Source organism: Schistocerca nitens, chromosome 3 (genome assembly GCF_023898315.1).
Source record: "Schistocerca nitens isolate TAMUIC-IGC-003100 chromosome 3, iqSchNite1.1, whole genome shotgun sequence".
Taxonomy (NCBI): Eukaryota; Metazoa; Arthropoda; class Insecta; order Orthoptera; family Acrididae; genus Schistocerca; species Schistocerca nitens.
The window spans coordinates 976,381,560-976,401,627 of NC_064616.1; the positions used below are offsets into that span (position 1 = coordinate 976,381,560).

The 20,068-nt window shown below is 39.3% G+C and overlaps 1 protein-coding gene across 5 annotated transcripts in view; it reads left to right on the forward strand.

Moving 5' to 3' along the window:
• LOC126249040 (asparagine synthetase domain-containing protein 1) overlaps positions 1 to 20,068 on the forward strand; it is a 72,845-nt gene that overhangs the window by 37,456 nt on the left and 15,321 nt on the right. For all 5 annotated transcript variants that reach the window (XR_007545594.1, XM_049950668.1, XM_049950666.1 and 2 more), the window contains exons 5-6: positions 10,696 to 10,872; positions 15,082 to 15,323. Coding sequence is in view for 4 of the 5 variants with exons in the window: in XM_049950668.1 (XP_049806625.1) it covers positions 10,696 to 10,872; positions 15,082 to 15,323 (419 nt within the window). In the remaining variant the exon portion in view is untranslated. The remainder of the gene's footprint in view (positions 1 to 10,695; positions 10,873 to 15,081; positions 15,324 to 20,068) is intronic.

The window sequence follows — 20,068 nt, forward strand, 5'->3', positions numbered from 1 at the left end:
AATACAGTGGATCAACTCTTCATTAGTTTCTCAGCAGACTATTGCTGTTAAGTCATCTGCATACAGAATGGTATTAGACTGAACCTGACATGGCATGTCATTGATATAATACAAAAATAAGAAGTGCTTCCAAAATGGGCGCACGCGCACGTGCGCACGCCCCCCCCCCCCCCCCCCCCCCCCACACACACACACACTTGTTTATCTACTTTGTGCCAGCCACATGCACAGTGCCAGGATTTTAGTTCAGCAGGTGGACTGGGGTGGAGGCTGTGTCAGATGGGGTGAAAGCAGTGGGAAGCAGGAGAAGGGCTTCGGGGTGGGTAGCTGGCAGCTCTGAAGGAAGCATCAGGTCCAGTGTAAGAATGCAGGAGGAAGGGGTGGCAGGTGCACCAGCGAGGTGTGTGACATACAGGCACTGGAGCCGGTTGGGTGTGGCACACGATGAAGATGAAGTGGAGGGGTGGAATAGGAGGTGGTGCCGGGACAGAGGAAGGGGAAAATCATGATTAGGAGGTGTGGAAACAGTGGGTTAATGGAGACTGAGGCCAAGAGGATTACCGTTTGTTGCAAGGATAACTCCCATCGATGTAGTTAAGCAAAGCTGATGCTGGAGGGTAGGATCCAGATGGCACGAGTTGTGAAGCAGTGATTTCATTCTAGCATGTTGTGATTGGCATTGTGTTGTGCCACTCGGTGGTCCACTCTGTTCTTGGCCACAGTTTGGTAGTGACCATTCATTCTGGTAAACAACTGGTTGGTGGTCATGCACATATAAAATGCGGTGCATAAACTGCAACACAGTTGGTATATGATACGATTACTTTCTCAGGTGACCTTGCCTCTGATAGTGTAGGATAAGCCTGTGACACAATGAGAATAGAATGTGATGGATGGGTGAGTCCGACAGATCTTGAACCTGGGTCTTCCACAGGGTATGACCCCTGAGGCAAGAGGTGGCATAGGGTGGAGCAGGATGTTGTATAGTTTGAGTGGGTAACAGAATACCAAGTTAGGAAGGATGGGAAGGACCATTGTTAGGATGTGGGCATGATGATAGATAATAAGAGCTCTGGCGAAGGATATGGTTCAGTTGCTCCAGTCTGGGCTGATATTGGATGATGAGGGTGCGCGTTTTTGTAGCGAATTCTTCGGGGGTAGTGGAAGGATTAGTGGTGTGCGAGGGTGTAGGAAAGGAAATTTGTTAGCGGTCTAGTTTTGGGTGTAGTGGTTGTCTGTGAAGGTCTTTGTGGAACCTTCAGCATATTGGGCGAGGGAGTTCTAATCACTGTAGATATTCAGTCCACAGGTGGCCAGGGGGTGTGGGAGCAAATTTTTTGTGTCCCGTGGTGGCAGCAGTCAAAATGCACATACTGTTGACAGCTGTTGACCCTACACAGGACATTATTCAAATAGATATACTGGAATACTGTGCTGTCATAAAATTCATTAGTTTTGAAGGATTATTCCAAAAAGAAATCCATCGAACGTCGATGGAGGCTTATAAGGAATCTGCTCCTTCATTTTCGAGCGTTATGAAATAACTGACTGAACTGAAAACTGGCAATGCTGCTCCCATTGACTGTGTGCAGGCTGCCCCAAAAGTGCTATGATTAAAAAAAGAGATGTAGAAAGGAAGCCAGTAAAACTTTTAGGGATTCATATTGATTTCAAACTAAACTGGGAGTGACATATTAATCATGCCTGTAGGAAAATAGCATGAACATCCTCTCCAATATGAAAATTGGGTCACAGATCAGTATAATTCTTTCAGCCTCGTGTTCCTTATGGCTGGCTGCAATGGGCCATGCCTGCCACATCAGAATTTTGAGAACACAGAATAAGTAAATCCACTAGATGAAATATTAGTTACCCCCTTAAAAGAGCATACTGTTGCCTTTGGAGTGCTGTAGGTGTTGTAGAACTGGTACAAGGCACTCTTGATCCTCAACTACTGACAGGATGTTGTGTGCTGATGGATCGATGTGAATATGGCTGAAAGGAACAATCGTCTGTAGACATGCTCATGGTCACACTGTGAATAAAGTAGCGCTATTTGTTGATGTGTAAACATGGACTGTCCAACATGTGTTCAAGGAATGGTGTACCACTCATGGCTGTGCACCATGGTGTAAGAACGGATTGTAAAAAGGTTCTAACTGACAGAACTAGAAGCCAGTAACACATCTTGTCAATGACAGTTGGTTTTGAACATGACAGTGATTGCTGCTGTTAGTGACGGCATTTTATCTCAACCAGTTTCCAAGTGAACTTTACTTAGGGAACTTCATACATTGGGGATGTTGACTCAGGTGCCTCCCAAAAGGCTGTTGTTCACAGTGGCACGTACAGTGGATAAACCAGAACCTTTGATACCAACTGTCGACTTTAACCAGCTAAGTCGTTACTGGCACCAAAATGCATCACAACATATTTCAAAGTGGTGACCGTTACATCGCAATCACCCTTTCTTGTGGCACAACAATTATGGAACTGTGCGAATTGTTAATAATAAATATTGAACTTATTGTGCAAACCTTGGGAAATTGGGGGTTTTGAGCAGCGACAAATTAAATCTAAAATTACAGCCACAAAATCATGAAAATACTGAAGTATAGAAACCAAAATGACCAGAAAACGCAATTGGTATCAAAGAAGTAGGAAAACACAAAAGTGGCATGAACCAACTAGTATTGTAAAAATCTCTTGACCTGTGCAGCTTAACTGGAAAGCCTGATACAAATACAGAAAGCCAAAAACAGGTGCCAAGACAGTTACCCAAAACTTGAGGCAATTAAAGAAATGTGGTATTGAAACCATCACTTGGCTTGTGTAGCTCAACTGGATATCAGTACAGAAAACAAAAACAGGTAGCAATGTACTCAGCTGAAAATTCTCACACAAATGTCGAGAGCCAAAATTGCGGAACCTAATTACACTTTATATCATTTAGATGTGAAATGGTACACACTAAGGCAAGCCAGGCAGTCATGTTTCACTTTAGTCTATCACTGTGGACCATGTTGTCTGCCCCCATCTCAACTAATTCTGGTACACCTCAGTACATTTCTTTCAGTTATTAATTATGCTTTCGACACACTTGATGTTAAAGGATTCAGTCATCATTTGTGGTTAAACTTCTGCAAACTTGCATATTACACATTTGTCGAAGTATCAGCTATTTCTAGTTCAATGATATTATTATTTACTGAATAGTATTAATTCCATCATGTTGCAGGTTCGTTCCCATTTGAGAAAAAAATAGTGTTAAAATGAAAATGTATTCATAAAAAATGCCAAGTTCATTTGAATTATGAGCACTGTTCATGCTCATTACTAAGACAACTAAAGATGATGTGTTAGCTTGTGTTGGTTAGGAGCATAAGCCCGCTTTCTTCTGTTAAAGTACTTAAAGATTTTATAACATACCCACACCATCACAATTCACAACGGCCTCTACAAACCAAAACATTGCATTAGCTTATGCTACCAGCATTCCCAAGCAAAATAATCCAACTCTGCCACAACACCACTATGTCATAGCACAGAGCTGACAGAGAATATCAAAGGCTTCAGTAGGCCAAACAGTGTAGCAACTGGACAGTAGCTGACTGGGGGCACATAATGTGGACCAAAGTCACATTTATGCCTTTCTGAAATGGTGCAATGTGTTCAGTGCACCGATAGCCTAATGGGGGATGTGGAGGGTGTAGTTCAGGCCAGATCTGGTTTTTTTAATGTTCTGAGGGTGTTTTTTGTACTGCGACCTGGGCCCACTAATTGAAGTTGCTGTGAACATGAACAAGATGTTTGTTTAAATATTCTTGGTGAATACATGTTGCCCCTTCTTCTAAATGTTCATGAGGGGTATGCAGTGGATGCTACTTTCATCCAATATCACCAACTGTGTTCACAGGGCGACACGCGTAATTCCTGGTTTGGCGGGCACTTCAACATCTTACTGCATCTCAACTGACCCACAAAATCACCTGTCCGCCCCCGGTAGCTAAGTGGTCAGCACGACAGTCTGTCAATCCTAAGGGCCCGGGTTCGGTTCCCGGCTGAGTCTGAGATTTTCTCCGCTCAGGGACTGGGTGTTGTGTTGTCCTAATCATAATCATTTCATCCCGATCGACGCGCAATTTGACGTCAAATCGAAAGACTTGCACCAGGTGGGCGGTCTACCCGACGGGAGGCCCTCGTCACACGCCATTTATTTATTTACTAAATCACCTGATCTAATCCCATAGAAAATGCGGCGCCTTGCCCACTCGTCGCTAGTTAGCATGTCTATGGGATGCAGCGTTCCCGGAATGCTGTACAACAACTCAAACAAATAACATTTGTAGTTTTATTTCCAGAAATCAAATTGACAGTATTTAACTTGACTGTAGCAATTGTCGTTAGCGAGAGGTGACATGAAAACAGTACAGTTCCTGCTATACGCAGAGCCCAAGGAAACACTTGATTCAGATCTGACAGCATAGCACTAATCACGTTGCAGACTTGGGCCGATCTGCGTAGCCAAGGCTAGCAGGAGTGTCATTTGTATGCACTTGTTGCAGGGGGGGCATGCATGGTGCTGCGCGGTCCGATTCCTCGCAACAATGGTCACTGTTTCCCCACAGCCTCCTCTGCTCTTGCGTTCCTCCTCTTCATTCTGGCGTTTGTGGTTATGCCAGAACAGAAACTGTCTGGGACTACATGTAATAGTGGGTGAAACATAGCAGTCAGCATCTGTACCATTTGGTAGCTTTGTAGGAACTTTAGGTTCAATTGAGTACGGCATGTGTAAAGAAACTTAAGGGCTTTCTTTCTTGACTGATTGGGATCGTAATCAAGGCTAGAGGCATGTTACACAGTATTAGGGTGGTGTCTCCTGGGAGTGACAAATTTTTTGTCCTGTGCGCTTAGTTAGAATGGTGTGCAAAGTTGGTCCCACAGAATAGTGCTACTCTCTCTCTCTCTCTCTCTCTCTCTCTCTCTCTCTCTCTCGCTCTCTCTCTCGATTTGAATATACTTACAGTTACTGCCATGAAGGAGTTTGATGTAAAGGAGGACACCAAACAACACAGTACCACATGGAAAGTTAAGTTAGACATCCCAATTACACACTGTGTACTACAGTTAACAAACTCTGCCCTTTTTTCCAGTCCAAACCCTTTAAATGCCTGTAGAGTTAAACTATACTGTTGGGTGTTGGCACATCCATTTTGCAGTGGAATAGAGTTCATGAATATGCGCAGTATTACTCTGAATATTTAAGAATCCATATTTAAAAATTATCATACATTTTTAATAACAGTAAATATTATATTGGGAAGCCATTTTGGTTACATGGGCTTAATAAAGAATCTTGAACACAAAGTGAAATAGAAAGGTTCATATGTATTGTGTTTGTCTCTTTAGGCTGCAAAATAAGGAATAAAATATTCCATTTGACCAGATGAGTTGTTAAGACAAAACAAAAATTAAAAGTGTTAATGAAACAGAATTTTCCCCATTCCATCCACACTCCTTTACTTTCCATCCAACAGTAAATGAAACATGGATGACTCATAAGCACACTGTGTGGGTCATTTAAGGGGCTCCGGAATGCCCTATACTTGCAATGTTAAAATAACGCTTATAAATTACATCTTTCCTCACAAAGTATTTGAGGTAGGAAGTTGAACTTTTTACAGATTATTTATTGGAATATGGGCTACAACTTAACACAGGGATTTTACAAAATTTTAGTTCAGTTATTAAAGATGATTTTTTTCAATTGTAATGAAAATTCACAACATTTTTTTGCAATTTTTTATTTATATATTCAAAAATATACAGTTTTTTGGAAAAAGGCTGTGTTAAATTATGCAGAAGGTACTGTGTAACATTTACTGAAAGTTTGAAACAAATATGTTTGGAAGATCCTTAGAAAACATGTAATTAGTATGAGAAAATAAAAGTTTTGGGAATCGAGCGACAAAGATTGGATTAACTTTTTAGTGCATTCCAGGTCCATAGGATGGATTATCTTCATCCTCTGCAAACTCCTCCTCCAGCTTCCTTTTGTTCCTCCTCCTGTTTACTCTTGCTTGTATTTCTAGACTCTTTACAGCCCTGTCTGCAGCCCGAAGGCGTTCCTTGACTAAAGGAAGCATCGCTCGTACCATGTTAGAACCTATCTTCATTCCCATATCTCTAAATACCTTGCACCTTATAATGTTGCCATCATTGAAAGTCGCAACAGCATCATACACACCAAAGTGAAGTGTTTCTATTCCAACAAATACAGTCTTGGGGATTCTCGACCATATAACACTATTTACACTTTCATTGGGGTTTTGAGTTTTTCCGTGAATACACTTTTTCAACAGTTCAGGTGCTGCTAAGTCTCTGAAAATAGGTTTTATCACCTCCATTATTGCATGAGGCAGACTATGCTTATAAGTGTACACTTCACCAGTTAGCAATCCTTTGTTATATTTACACCAACTGTCTTCTTCTTTGGGACACAAGCTATGTTGGGGATTTTCATCGTCTTTATTGTTTACAGTAATAACACATACCTTTGGCTTTCCAACATTTCTCCTTTTCTTAAAAGCCTTCAGAGGATTTCTAATAACTTTACGTTTACTCATTATTATACTTCAACAAAACAGAGACTCAAGAAACAGAATTAATTACGAATATTTTCGAGATAACGACAGAGTAAATAAACATGAAACAATCGACAATCACACCAGCGATATATATTGAACCATCACAGGTTAGCCACAACACATACTTTATCTCACATCACTAAAATGTACCTGATGAACACGGACGTTAATAATAACACCATTTGACAGCAGTTTAACAGCGCCACAGTAGGTCACGCCCATGTAGAACACATTTCAAAAAAAATTTAAAAATAGTTGTAGTCTTCGGAATTGAATAAATTATATATCTATTAAAAGGTAATAGTCTGCAGATTCAGAAAACGCAAAAAAGTAAAAATTGAACTTTTCATGATTTTGAGCCTTTCCGGAGCCCCTTAAAGAGAATACGGATACAACGAGATATTCATTGATGTTCATCGTCCACAGCTCGTGGTCTACATCTACATCTACATTGATACTCTGCAAATCACATTTAAGTGCCTGGCAGAGGGTTCTTCGAACCATCTTCACAATTGAAGCTTCCTGGCAGATTAAAACTGTGTGCCGGACTGAAACCCGAACTCAGGACCTTTGCCTTTCGCGGGCAAGTGCTCTACCAACTGAGCTACCCAAGCACGACTCACGCCCCATCCTCACAGCTTTACTTCTGCCAGTATCTCGTCTCGTACATTCCAAATTTTACAGAAGCCCTCCTGTGAAGTTCCATATCAGCGCACACTCCGCTGCAGAGTGAAAATCTTGTTCTGGAAACATCCCCCAGGCTGTGGCTAAGCCATGTCTCCGCAGTATCCTTTCTTTCAGGAGTGCTATTTCTGCAAGTTTCGCAGTAGAGTTTCTGTAAAGTTTGGAAGGTAGGAGACGAGATACTGGCAGAAGTAAAGCTGTGAGGACGGGTTGTGAGTTGTGCTTGGGTAGCTCAGTTGGTAGAGCACTTGCCCACGAAAGGCAAAGGTCCCAAGTTCGAGTCTCGGTCCGGCACACAGTTCTAATGTGCCAGGAAGTTTCATATCGGCGCACACTCCACTGCAGAGTGAAAATCTCGTATAGCACGCTGAAAGAACGAACAGCTATATCTTTCCGTACGAACTCTGATTTCCCTTATTTTATCATGATGATCATTTCTCCGTATGTAGGTCGGTGTCAGCAAAATATTTTTGCATTCAGAGGAGAAAGTTGGCGATTGGAATTTCGTGAGAAGACTCCGTCGCAACGAACAATGTCTTTCTTTTAATGATGCCCAACCCAAATCCTGTATCATTTCTGTGATAATAGAAAATGTGCTGCCCTTCTTTGAACCTTTTCGATGTACTCCATCAGTCTCATCTGGTAAGGATCCCACACCGTGCAGCAGTATTCGAAATGAGGATGGACAAGCGTAATGTAGACAGTCTCCTTAGTAGATCTGTCACATTTTCTAAGTGTCCTGCCAGTAAAACACAGTCTTTGGTTAGCCTTCCCCACAACATTTTCTATGTGTTCCTTCCAATTTAAGTTGTTCATAATTGTAATACCTAGGTATTTAGTTGAATTTATGGCTTTTGGAGTAGACTGATTTATCGTGTAACCAAAGTTCAACGAATTCCTTTTAGCACTTATGTGGATGACCTCACACTTTTCGTTATTTAGGGTCAACTGCCAATTTTCACACCATTCAGATATCTTTTCTAAATCATTTTGCAATTTGTGTTGATCTTCTGATGACTTTATTAGTTGATAAATGACAGCATCATCTGCAAACAACCTAAGACGGCTGCTCAGATTGTCTCCCAAATCATTCACATAGATAAGGAACAGCAAGGGGCCTATGACACTACCTTGGGGAATGCCAGAAATCACGTCTGTTTTACTCTATGACTTTCCGTCAGTTCTTACGAACTGTGACCTCTCTGACAGGCAATCATAAATCCCCGTCACATAACTGAGACGATATTCCTTAAGCACACAATTTCACTACAGGCCGCTTGTGTGGTACAGTGTCAAAAGCCTTCCGGAAATCCAGAAATACCGAATCGATCTTAAATTCCTTGTCAATAGCATTCAACACTTCATGCGAATAAAGAGCTATTGTGTTTCACAGGAATCCTATTGGTTAGCATTGCTGCCTCTGGATCACAAGGTGCCGGGTTCGATACCTGGCCAAGTCGGGGATTTTCTTCGCCCAGGGACTGGGTGTTTGTGTTGTCCTCATAACCTCGTTATCATTCGGAAAGTGCCGAGACTGGAAATGGAAAGATTCGGATCTTGTACAGGCAGTGATGACCACGATGCTGAGTACCCCACAAACCACCACCACCATCATCATCATCATCATCATCATCATCATCATCATCATTGATATTCATCCATGGAAAATGAAACTAGAACTCAATGAAGCAATTTTCCTGTGTAAATGATGATTTATTCTTAACTTGTACAAGTGTAATAGTCATAAATGGACAGATATCTAAGGAAAAAATTTCAGTATCTTGTGTAGTCTTAATCAGGTACAAAACAGTTCATTAACAGCCCAGAAAATCTTGGAGGTTTATGATATCACCTCACTATGTCAATCCTGCAAACCAGACCAGATGGTTATATGTCACTTACAATCTCAGTTAGGAACAGGTCTGGTGATCATGTTGGCCAAGAAAGCTGACAGTAATCTTGGACTGTGTGATAGGTAATTTTCTTGGAAGAGCACATCTCCCCAACATAGTAATACGAGGTGTGACACTCTGGAAACAACTCCTAACATATGTGTCCACATGACTGACACCAGAGTTGTAGGGTCACTAGAAACTGTGTCCAACACACAAGGCTCTACTACTTTTACGTATGTATTCTATAAACCACCTTATATTAATGTTAGGAATTCTATGTCCTATTCCATTAGCATATTGCTTCGAGTTGCTTGTGGACATTACTGCCTGATAAAATCGGGTAGTTGTCTGTCTCCTGTTTGATGCCATAGCTACAAATGGCTGTAAATGAGGCCACTGTAGAAGCTGTTCTTAACAGTTAACACATGTTTGCATAATTGTTCCTTTCAGTTTTCATTCACTGTACAATTGGTGATGGAATGTATGTAACAGCTGCTGAGAGAGAAGTTGGCATTCAAAATCCTTGTTTGTAAACCAGATTTCAGAAAATAGTTCCTGATAGTCCTAGCTAACAGTCTGGGTGCATCATTGGTCCTAATTTATAAAGTGGTTGCAGTGAAATTAGGAATAGTTGTTTTTATGATGTGATAATACAGATGTGAATATGTACATCCTGGGTGTCTGGAACCAGTCTGTTGAGAGCATATGTACCTTACCTGGACTGCAGATATTAGCGTTAATACACAGGTTAAACTTCATTTCCAGTGTGTTGGCCATTTCTTCAGAAGGACCATCAACTTCCTTAAGGCCATGACATGTTCTGCATCCTTGAGCGTCTCCTCACTATGGATCTATGGAACAAAAAGTCCATTTTATCTCATATTACCAGTTAACTGAAGTTCTGTTAATAGTTTTTGTTTATGCTGTAGGAGCATGTCACTATCCCAGTTGTATATTTGCATCAACAAACCATTCTTTCAAGTCGAGTACAGTTGGTATGGGTTCCCTATGTTGCTCCCATGAAGCCCACAGCATGATGCTTTGAATTGCCTTTGCTGCCCTCAGTTAGTGCCCCCATGCAAGTAATGTGTTTCTGTGTACTTGTTAGAGATGTTCATTCTTCATTTTCTAGCATAAGTAAAGGAACTTTGAATAAGTGTCTTGGTGCAGTTTTTTTTTTTTTTTTTAAATGTAACGCTGAACATACTTTTAGTGGATGACATTTGCTTCTACTGTACAATAACATACATTAAAAATTTCTGTTATTAGCCATGCATTGTCAGCAGTAAATTGTTAAGTGTAAACTTTAGTCAGTAAGTTAATTATTATTGTTCTTTTTTGTTTGTTAATGGCTTTTTATAGGTTAATATGCCATCATACTTTTCGTAACTACGCCCACCAAACAATGTTGTTATTACAACCTGACATAGTTGAGCACTTAATTAATTTGTTTTTGTTTCTGATTGTAGGTGGATGTGACACGAGAGGAGTTGAAGAACAGATGTCTCCAAAGAATTTCTGATCTCATACATCCTCTTAAAACTGTTTTAGATGAGTCACTGGGCTGTGCTCTATGGTTTGCCAGTAGAGGACAGGGAAGTCTGCTTGATTGTGACCAAAATATGCTCTGTTCATCACCATCCAGAGTAAATATAATTGCTCTTTTTTCTTTTTTTTCTTTTTTTCTTTCTTTTTTTTTTTTTTAAATAAGCCAGATACAGTTAAACATGAGTATATATTATTAGTTATGCCAAGTGCCTTTTCTGTGCGTGGGGGATGCTAACTGTAACATAACTTTAATCTGTTGGATTGGTATACATGTAATGTCCTAAGACACAAGCAGTTAATAAATGGATTAATGGAGTGACATGAACTGTTAACTTTAACTTCAGGCTACAGTGCATATCTCTCTCTCCTAATTTTAGCTGTGCCACCATGTACAAAGGATAAAATATTTCGTCGTGGCAGAGAAATACTTCACTTCCTACGTAAAATGCTCACGTTTTTAGATGCAGTACACTTTTAGGCCATATAATCCTGTAAAAGGTGCCTCCAATGAGATGATTCCATCCCTTAAGTGCAGTTCTGGAAGATCTGAAAAATATCTTCCTATGCTTACCATAACCTTTAATTGTATTCGAAAGCTACTAGTTACTTTAGATGCAGGAATCAGTGAAAGTCTTAAGTTTCACATCAAGTGAATAGTATGGCTGTCCCAACATACTTCTTTTGCAATCTAGGCACCTACTAACATTTTTTTCTCCCAATTTGTATGTACAGTAACATACAGCACTAGACAAAAACATGGATTAAGGGGAGGTTTACTATCTTTGGCCTGAAAAAAGCGTGTTCTTTGAGAATTTTTTTCTTGGGATGTGTTATAGATATCAATGTCAAATTTGGTCAAAATGTTTATTGATATTTCCTGTACAAACTGGAATTTTTTCGACTGGAAATGTCAAAGAGCAAAGGCGGAAGTGCCATCGGAACGAAACAAAATTTCGATTTAGACCTAAACGCACGGTATGTCACAGGTCAGCCGGCTTGTCTGAAATCAAAATTGAGTTGACATTAGCGAAGTATATAAGATTCATTAGGAGTTGTACCTCGCTTAAGTTATTTGGACCATAGGAAAAAAATGGCAGCCATTTGAAAAAAAAAAGGTTTTTTTTTCATCGATTTTTCTACTTCGTCAACCAAGTAAAAATATTTATAGTTAATGGATTGGAATAAAAGTGGCACAACTCGTAGACAATTTAGTTAGCTTTGTCAGAAACAAAGAATCATGCCAATTGGTTCCGTAGATTTGAAGTTACTATACCGCGCGATAAAAAAAAGTCATTTTGAGAAAAATGTGTTTGAAGTTTTGCCTACATATAAATGCAACATTATGCAACGTACGTTCAGTCTGCTGTTCAGGTTCCATAAATTAGTCCTTCCTCTTCCTTATAGTGGGCGTTCTGCTCAATCTGGGCCATCCTGTGCTGCTACAGAGCCGCTTGTACGGCTGGTGAGAAGCAGTTTTCAGCCCTTGGAATCCGGTGGTCGTCAGAATGCTTGGTGAACTGTGTCGAATAGTCCCAGGGTGACGTCCATTGTTGTCATGATCTTCAGAATTGCTTAATACCCTTCGTTGAAGCTGCTCACCGACAGGAAAGCCGCAATCTCCAGTCTTTGCACCAGAATGCAAATGCTTGGGGGCTAATTTCCAAACACATTTTCATTTGAATTTTGTGTTTCCTCCCAAGCAGCGGTACAATAACTCATCCTCCGAAATAAAAAAAGAACTGGTGCATGAAAAAGGCCGATTTCAGGCTGGTGCATTTCTTTTTGTTCAACCGCGAATAACAAACATGTCCGTTCCGTATTTGGAAAAATTGTTTCAGGGGTGGATTCTAAACACTTTTATGGATCCAAATACGCAATTAAAAAAAATCGATTTTTTGAACCAAAAGATAATAAACCCCCCCTTAATGAAGGATTCAAAATATTGTGTTCAAGGAAAAGAAAAAATTATATAGTAGGAACAAACTGAACGAAGCAGTGCAGTTATTAAGACACTGACCTGATATTTGAGAGAATGGAATGTGCTCTGTCTAATTTAGTTTTCTGAAATTGTCCCAGGCAAATCCCGGGATGGTTCTTTCGTCATGATCACAGCTGACCACCTGTCCTGTGCTCTTAAAAGCATTCTTATATGTTTTGTATTTGTGTACTTCTAGCTTTTGATTTTCAGTGCATTATGACAAATAATTGTATGTCATTGTGAGATTATCTTTGTATGATAAATCAAATCAAATGTGAAATGTTTAGGACAAACAAAGAGGTAGGACTAAATTCATATTGCAAGGCGTACTGTGCTGTCTTGAGGAAAGCGATTAAAACTGAAAAAAGCTCTGTATAATATCCAAAATTAACAGTTTAGATAATAAAATAAAATCTATCAGGAATAGTTAAAAAGGAAAGCAGAAAGCTAGTTAGATATTAAAGGGAACTGCCAAACTCCCTCTCTCTCTCTCTCTCCTCCCCCCCCCTTTTCCTCCTCCCCCCCTTCCAGTTCCATATCGTAGTGAGATACCACAAATATTTTTCATTAACACACAACTAACCAACCAGAGAACTTTTTACTCTTCTCCTCTGACTTTATCTATATGCCACATGATTCCAAATGTTTTTCTGTATTTAGATAGCCAGTAAATGCATGCTCTACTGTTTTAAAAACATTGAGCAATAATGGGATGCAAATTTAACGTTGCTTACATTTATCAGACTTAATTCATTGGCCTTGTACTAGTGTACAAATACAAGGAACACCATCAGATTGCATGACTTTGGGCAGACACTGTTCAGTGTTCCACATAGCTGTTACTGTCTTCTGTGTGTGCAAAACATCATGCTTTACAAATGTACTTGATTTGAAGAAAAAAGATAAAAATAAAAATGCTATGATTTTCTTCTTTACTGATCAGGATTTTCTGACAACTATGGGTGTGTCGTCATCTTCAAGACCAAGACTTCATTTTGAGTCTTAGTCAGCATGTTATAATAGTACAGCCTAGTCTCATCACCTGTCATGATGTTATTTGCATACTGAGATTGTCCCTTAGAAAACTTCTTTGACATCTCCTGGCACCAAGTCACATGTTGTGTCATCTGCACTTCCGTCGGTCTATGTGGCACCCAGAGACAACAAACTTTCTGTACTTGCAATTGATCATGCAGAATCGAACGAATTGCTGGTGCATTTAGCCATAAAATATCCTCTGTCTGCTTATAGGTCACTCGCCTGTCTTTGTCTAGCATTTTCCTCACAGAATCAATGTTTTCCTCTGTAACTGATGATCGTGGCATTCCTGTCCTTTCCGTGTCCTCTAGAGTGAAATTTCCTCTTGGAATTTTCTGTACCACTTGAATGTAGTTGTACGATCTGTACACACGTCACTTAGTGCAAGAGTCATTTCTTCAAAGCACTGGCCTATGTTTAAACCAAGCGTGAAGTTGTACTGCAGAACTGCCAGAGTCTCACTTCTTGACCATGATGCCATAACAAGCACTTCAAACTAACCCTGCTAAATGACTGTTGTCACAGACTGGCACAGCGGCTGCAATGAAAGTATGAAGTTTTCTCAGAACACAGCAACAATCAGCCTCCTGCGACTTATTGTTGCATCATATTGCAAAACTTTCTTAGTACCCTTTGTATTTAGATATGAATGTGTAATGCAGGTGTAAATGACTTGTTCCTCATCATTACAATTAATTGTACAAATGATCCGCATGGCACATGAGACTAACTATCTATGGGTTTTTCACCAGTTATTTTTTCCTGTTTGCAATGTAATCAATATGAATAATTCCTTTTTTGTTTGAGAAAACTCTGTCTGTAGTTTTTAAAAGGGTTGAAGTAAATAAATAATTAATAACGCTGGTGATTATACCAGTATCATCCAAACATTACTCAAGAAACCATTTCCTCACACGATTTTGTAACATAAGAATTGAAACTGAAATCGTACAATGATTTTTTCTTTCTTTCTTCCTTCCTTTCTGTTTTTTAACTGCTCATCATGCATATCTTCTCCTTTTCATATGATCATTCATTAAAGGTTGTAGAAGAAATTAAAAAATGACAATATAACACGAGTAGTGGAGATCATTTAAAAAGTGGTCAAGAATTTTTGCCCTATTAGCTGTTTATTTCAGATTGAAGTTCTATGTGGGTTCTTTTTTTATGAGCTCACAGAAAGTGATACTGCAAGTAACAGTGGAAAGCTAGTATGTTAAAATTATTTTGCTTACATTTTTATGTAAATAGGATGTGATTTAGACAAACAGATTCAACTTGAATGTTGCAGATCCTTCTAATTGGCATGGGTGCAGATGAACAACTGGGTGGTTATCGTCGACACAGATCCGCACTCCGGACTGGTGGATGGCCAGCACTGCAAGAGATGTTGAAGTCAGATTTAGACAATATTTCGTCTCGGAATCTTGGAAGAGATGATCGGGTTGTTGCTGATCATGGCTGTCAAGCTCGCTTCCCTTTTCTGGATGAGGCTGTTGTTAGTTTCCTCACATCACTCCACCCGTGGGAAAAGTATGTACTTATTAGAAATCTAGTTTCTGAAACTAAGTGTAATTGTTCTGAAAGGAACACAGTGTATGGAACAAAAGTGCTTAAGAAATTGATGATCAACACTTTGGATGAAAATTTTACTTCTTTTTATTGATTTATTATATTTTTATTAATCTGAACGGGCAAGAAGAATTTTTTTCTAGAATGGTACATTCACTCGTGCAGTTCAGAAAGAGTATTAATGAACTGCAGGAGTATCCAAGATAATGTCCCAGAATTAATTTCATGTATTAACTATGCACACGCAGTTATTGGAGCAGAAAATAGGCTGAAACAAGGAGTGAATAGTAGAGAATTCTTAAATTCCGTTGGGAATATACATTAACAGATAGGCTAGACTCTAGTGCTGGAAACTTAATTATTGCTGTAAAGAGCCTCATATTTAGTAGGGTTTTTACAGATTCCAAAATTGAAATAATTTAGCCCGAGGTATCAGTGATAGATCAAACGTGGTAATAGGGTGCTTTTATTGATCGTTGGTTGAGTAGCTGTAATAGTAGCTGAAATGCTTCAGGAAATGTTTGCAGAATGCCCTGATCATGCTATGACAGGGTGTATACACCCTGGGACAAATGGGAAAAGTTCGGGAAGTCTTTCATCCGGGAGAAAACTGGGAAAAACCTGGGAGTTTATTAGAAGTACAGAAATTTTTCATTGTTTTAGTTTTCAGTTAAATTTTTGTAGTTTTGACTGGTAAGGATTGATATGCTAACAACAAATTTTACTTTAGCCCACTAGTGCAGAATAATGCTGCAGCAATAAAACAGAAATCAGCAAATAACAATAAAATAAAAATGTTATGGCCATGAAAATATGCTATTTACAACAACAAAACACAGTGCACACAGAAATGTCTGTCGACAGCAAAGTGTGTCAAAGGCTTTAAGACGAAGACTGTGCAATACTTCGTAACTAGAAACTACTTTCGGTGAGCTTGCCGCCACAACTGTTTACATTAGGTTCATCTGAGCAGTTGCCAGCAGGCTCGTGCACGTGCACAGGGCTGAAGTTACGTATGGGTGGCACCTTCTCCCACTTCTGGCTACTTGAAGTATGGCTGTTAGTAGCATAAGCAGTAGCAGCGAGCTGTCGGATGCCACCCAGAAATGTTTTTCTGCCGTGCCCAGTCTGCCAGATTTGCACAAGTGCAGAGCAGTCAGAGTTATAATGGGGAGTAGTAGCCACATGACCCGTTTTTACGTTTTGTGATTTTATGCTGTTTTCTCTTCATTTACAGCTCTCGTGTCAAATGAGAACAAAACATATTTTTGTGGCTGGGAGCTATTAAGTGAATTAAAGTACATCCACATAATTTCAGAAGGCTAAAATATGTTGTTAGTTTCAGTTTACTGATTCTTATTTTATTTCCACATTATTGGCAATCAAGCATTAATTGTCTTGCAGAACAAAGAAGTTTTTTTCAGTTCGTTAAAGGAAGTTTGCTTGTATTGATCTTTTCCATAAAGGCAGTCAGTTTATTTGAAATGAAGTGTTTCGTTCCACACTATTGGCTAGGTTTAGCTGTTTGCTGAATGTCAAGTGCATGTTTTCATCTTCTGATTTCTCCATAACAAAGAATCAAACAAGAGGTAATGTAGTACTGATACTCCAAGAAAATCGGCGTCCTGAAAAGCTTAATACCAAGTAGGGACGTACATCAGTGTGAACCTGGACATGCAAATATGCACTTTAAGCCAAATTGCACATTTCAGTACTTGTGGAGTATTCACTGATGTCCTGTTTCTTTTACGTCATAATGTAAGATATCTCAATGCTAAATATGTATGAACATATGTAAGTGTTCACCTGAAGGTGACTAAGCATGCAACTTTGGTCAGTAGAATTGAATGAAATGCTTTATTTCAAATATGTTGACAACTGTAGCTGGATTTTAAAAACCTGCTTTCCTTGAAACTCGTGTTTTTCGATCACAAGACGTGTTTCAACACTTGTTCGGTATCTCCTCAAGGCTTGACGTTATTTCTTAATTTCTGTTGTTTATGCCTTAAATTTACAGAACACCATTCTTCAATAAAGTATAGACTGGTAGTACACCATGTTTTATCATTGTAACTCCCCACAAGGCTTTATATTTACTCCTGGAGTCAAACAAAAACTGCCACTTATACAGTTTCTTGGCTTCCCAGATAAAATTTTTAATTTTTTATAAAGTTTGAGTGTGAGTTGTAGAGTGTAGTTTTGAAATGAATGTTATGCCAAGGACAGCTTTCTTAATTTGCATTCCTTGTCTGGATAGGATATGATAAAACAATTGCCTTAAGTAGAATTACTTGGTATGCCCCTCCGAACAGCATGTTGCAATGGTGCACATGGTCACATGATGCACCAGTACACACGAAGAGTACATCATCTTAGCTGTGTAATCACAGTAACGTCTGTTTTTTGATGCTCTCTGGCAACTGCTCAAATGAATGTATTTCTAACAGGTTGCGGGAAAATATTGCGATTGGTGATTCAAGAAGCATTACTTTCAAAGTAAATTTCCTTTTACACAATATGAATTACATTATGTGTGAGAACATGCAATGAATTTCTTAAATCACAGATCATTTGAGTCTCTTTCACAACTTAGCACTTCTTTGAGAACCAGCCACTTAAAAAAAATTTCGGGTGTAGAATACCAGCTATTTAGGTCATTATTTAAAATTTTGCTGGCACATATATGTTTGATATATCTTAATGAATAACACTTGCAAGGAAAAAAATAAAACTATATTACTTGTGAAAGCTTAGCTTTTCTTGTAGCTATATTATATAGCTATATTAATTTAAATGACGAACTTTTTCTGTTTGTGTGTTCGTGTTACTTAACAGTGGCATTGCTATTGGATGGATGACTACATTGCATTATGCTCTGAATATGTGCTGTCATTGGCTGCGAGCTCATGTGACATGAATTATGATTGGCTGACAAAAGCACATCACAGGTGAATATAAAACCTGTACCATTTGTATGATTGGTAAGTTTTACATCACCATGGGAATGTATACTGTCACTTATGGTGGAAAAGTGTATTTTCACCCAGTGAAAAGTGTTTTTCTACCCAGGAAATCTGGGAAGAATCCAGTACTTTTTTCTTGTCCACTTTTGGATGAGAGGAAAACTCTCAGTTACTGGAAGAAGGTAGCAGTCAACATAATGTCAAGAATGGTACTGAACTATTACATATTATTGACCATTTGCCTTCTCTACCACAATCCTCACATGCTCATTCCATTTCATCTTGCTTCAGGGTGGTATGCCCAGATATTTAAATAATTTGACTATGTCAGACAGGGCAATAATGATATATCAGAACATTACAGGTTTGTTTTTCCTGCTCATCTGCATTAACTTACATTTTTTTTTACATTAAGAGCCAGCTGCCATTCATCACACCAACTAGAAATTTTGTCTAGGCCATCTTGTATAAACTTAGTCACTTACCTTTGACACCTTCCTTGTACACCACAGCATCATCAGTGAACAACTGCAGCTTGTTGCCCACCTTGTCTGCCAGATCATTTATGAATATAGAAAATGGCCTTATCACACTTCCTGTGGCACTCCTGATATAACGCCCCCCCCCCCCCCCCCTCCCCATCATGAGAAAAGAGCAAGCTGGGTCTTGCATGAGCAATGCTTTCTAAAGCTGTGCTGATTTGAACATGAGCTTTTTGATCTGTAGGAAATTTATTATATTCAAACTCAGAATATGCTCTAGAATTCTGTAGCAAACCAAAATTTGTGGGTCTGTTCTTTTACCCTTCTTATATACAGGAGCTGCCTGCACTTTTTTGCAGTCGCTTAGCACTTTGTGCTGGTCGAGAGATTCACGATATATGCAAATTAAGTGGCCAGTGACACAGAGTACACCTTGTAAAACTGAATTGGGATTCCATCCGGACCTAGTGACTTATCTGTTTTCAACTCTTTCAGTTGTTTTTCTACGCCAGGGATGCTTATTACTATGGCATCCATACGGGACTCTGTGCGATGGTAAAATGATGGTATATTTGTACGTTTCTCCTGCGTGAACAATTTCTTAAAAGTGGAATTTAAAACTTTAGCCTTCCTTTTGTTGTCTTCTACTGTCAAACCAGACTGGTCAGTGACTGGATGGAAGCCTTAGACCCGTTTAGAGATTTTACTTAGGTATAGAGATTTTACATAGGTTGGGTATTTTTTCGGATTCTCTGCCAGATATTTAGTCAAGGTATGATGGTGGTAGCTGTTGGATGATTCGCGCATAGATCTTTTCACAGACACATGAATTTGTACTAATCTTTGCCTGTCACCATTTGCACATCCTCTTTTGAAGCTAGAGTGCAACAGCCTTTGCTTCCTCAGCAGTTTCTGAATTTCTTTATTAAACCATGGTGGGTCTTTTCATCATTAATTCAGTTACTTAGCACATACTTGTCCAATGCATGATTTATAATATGTTCAAACTTTTCCCACAGTTCCTCTATAGGCAACTTTCTGGAACTAAATAATTGCTGTTCATTGTCTGAGTGTGATACCAACAACTGCTTATCTGCTCTTTCTAGCAGAGACACTCTCCCAGGCATCTTGACGTGATCACTAATCCCCATCTCCATACTGACACAATCGATAAGGTCCAGCTTATTTCTAGCTACAAGGTCCAAGGTACTCCTATTGCTTGTGGGTTGCTGAACTAGCTGCTCAAGACAGTTTTTGGAAA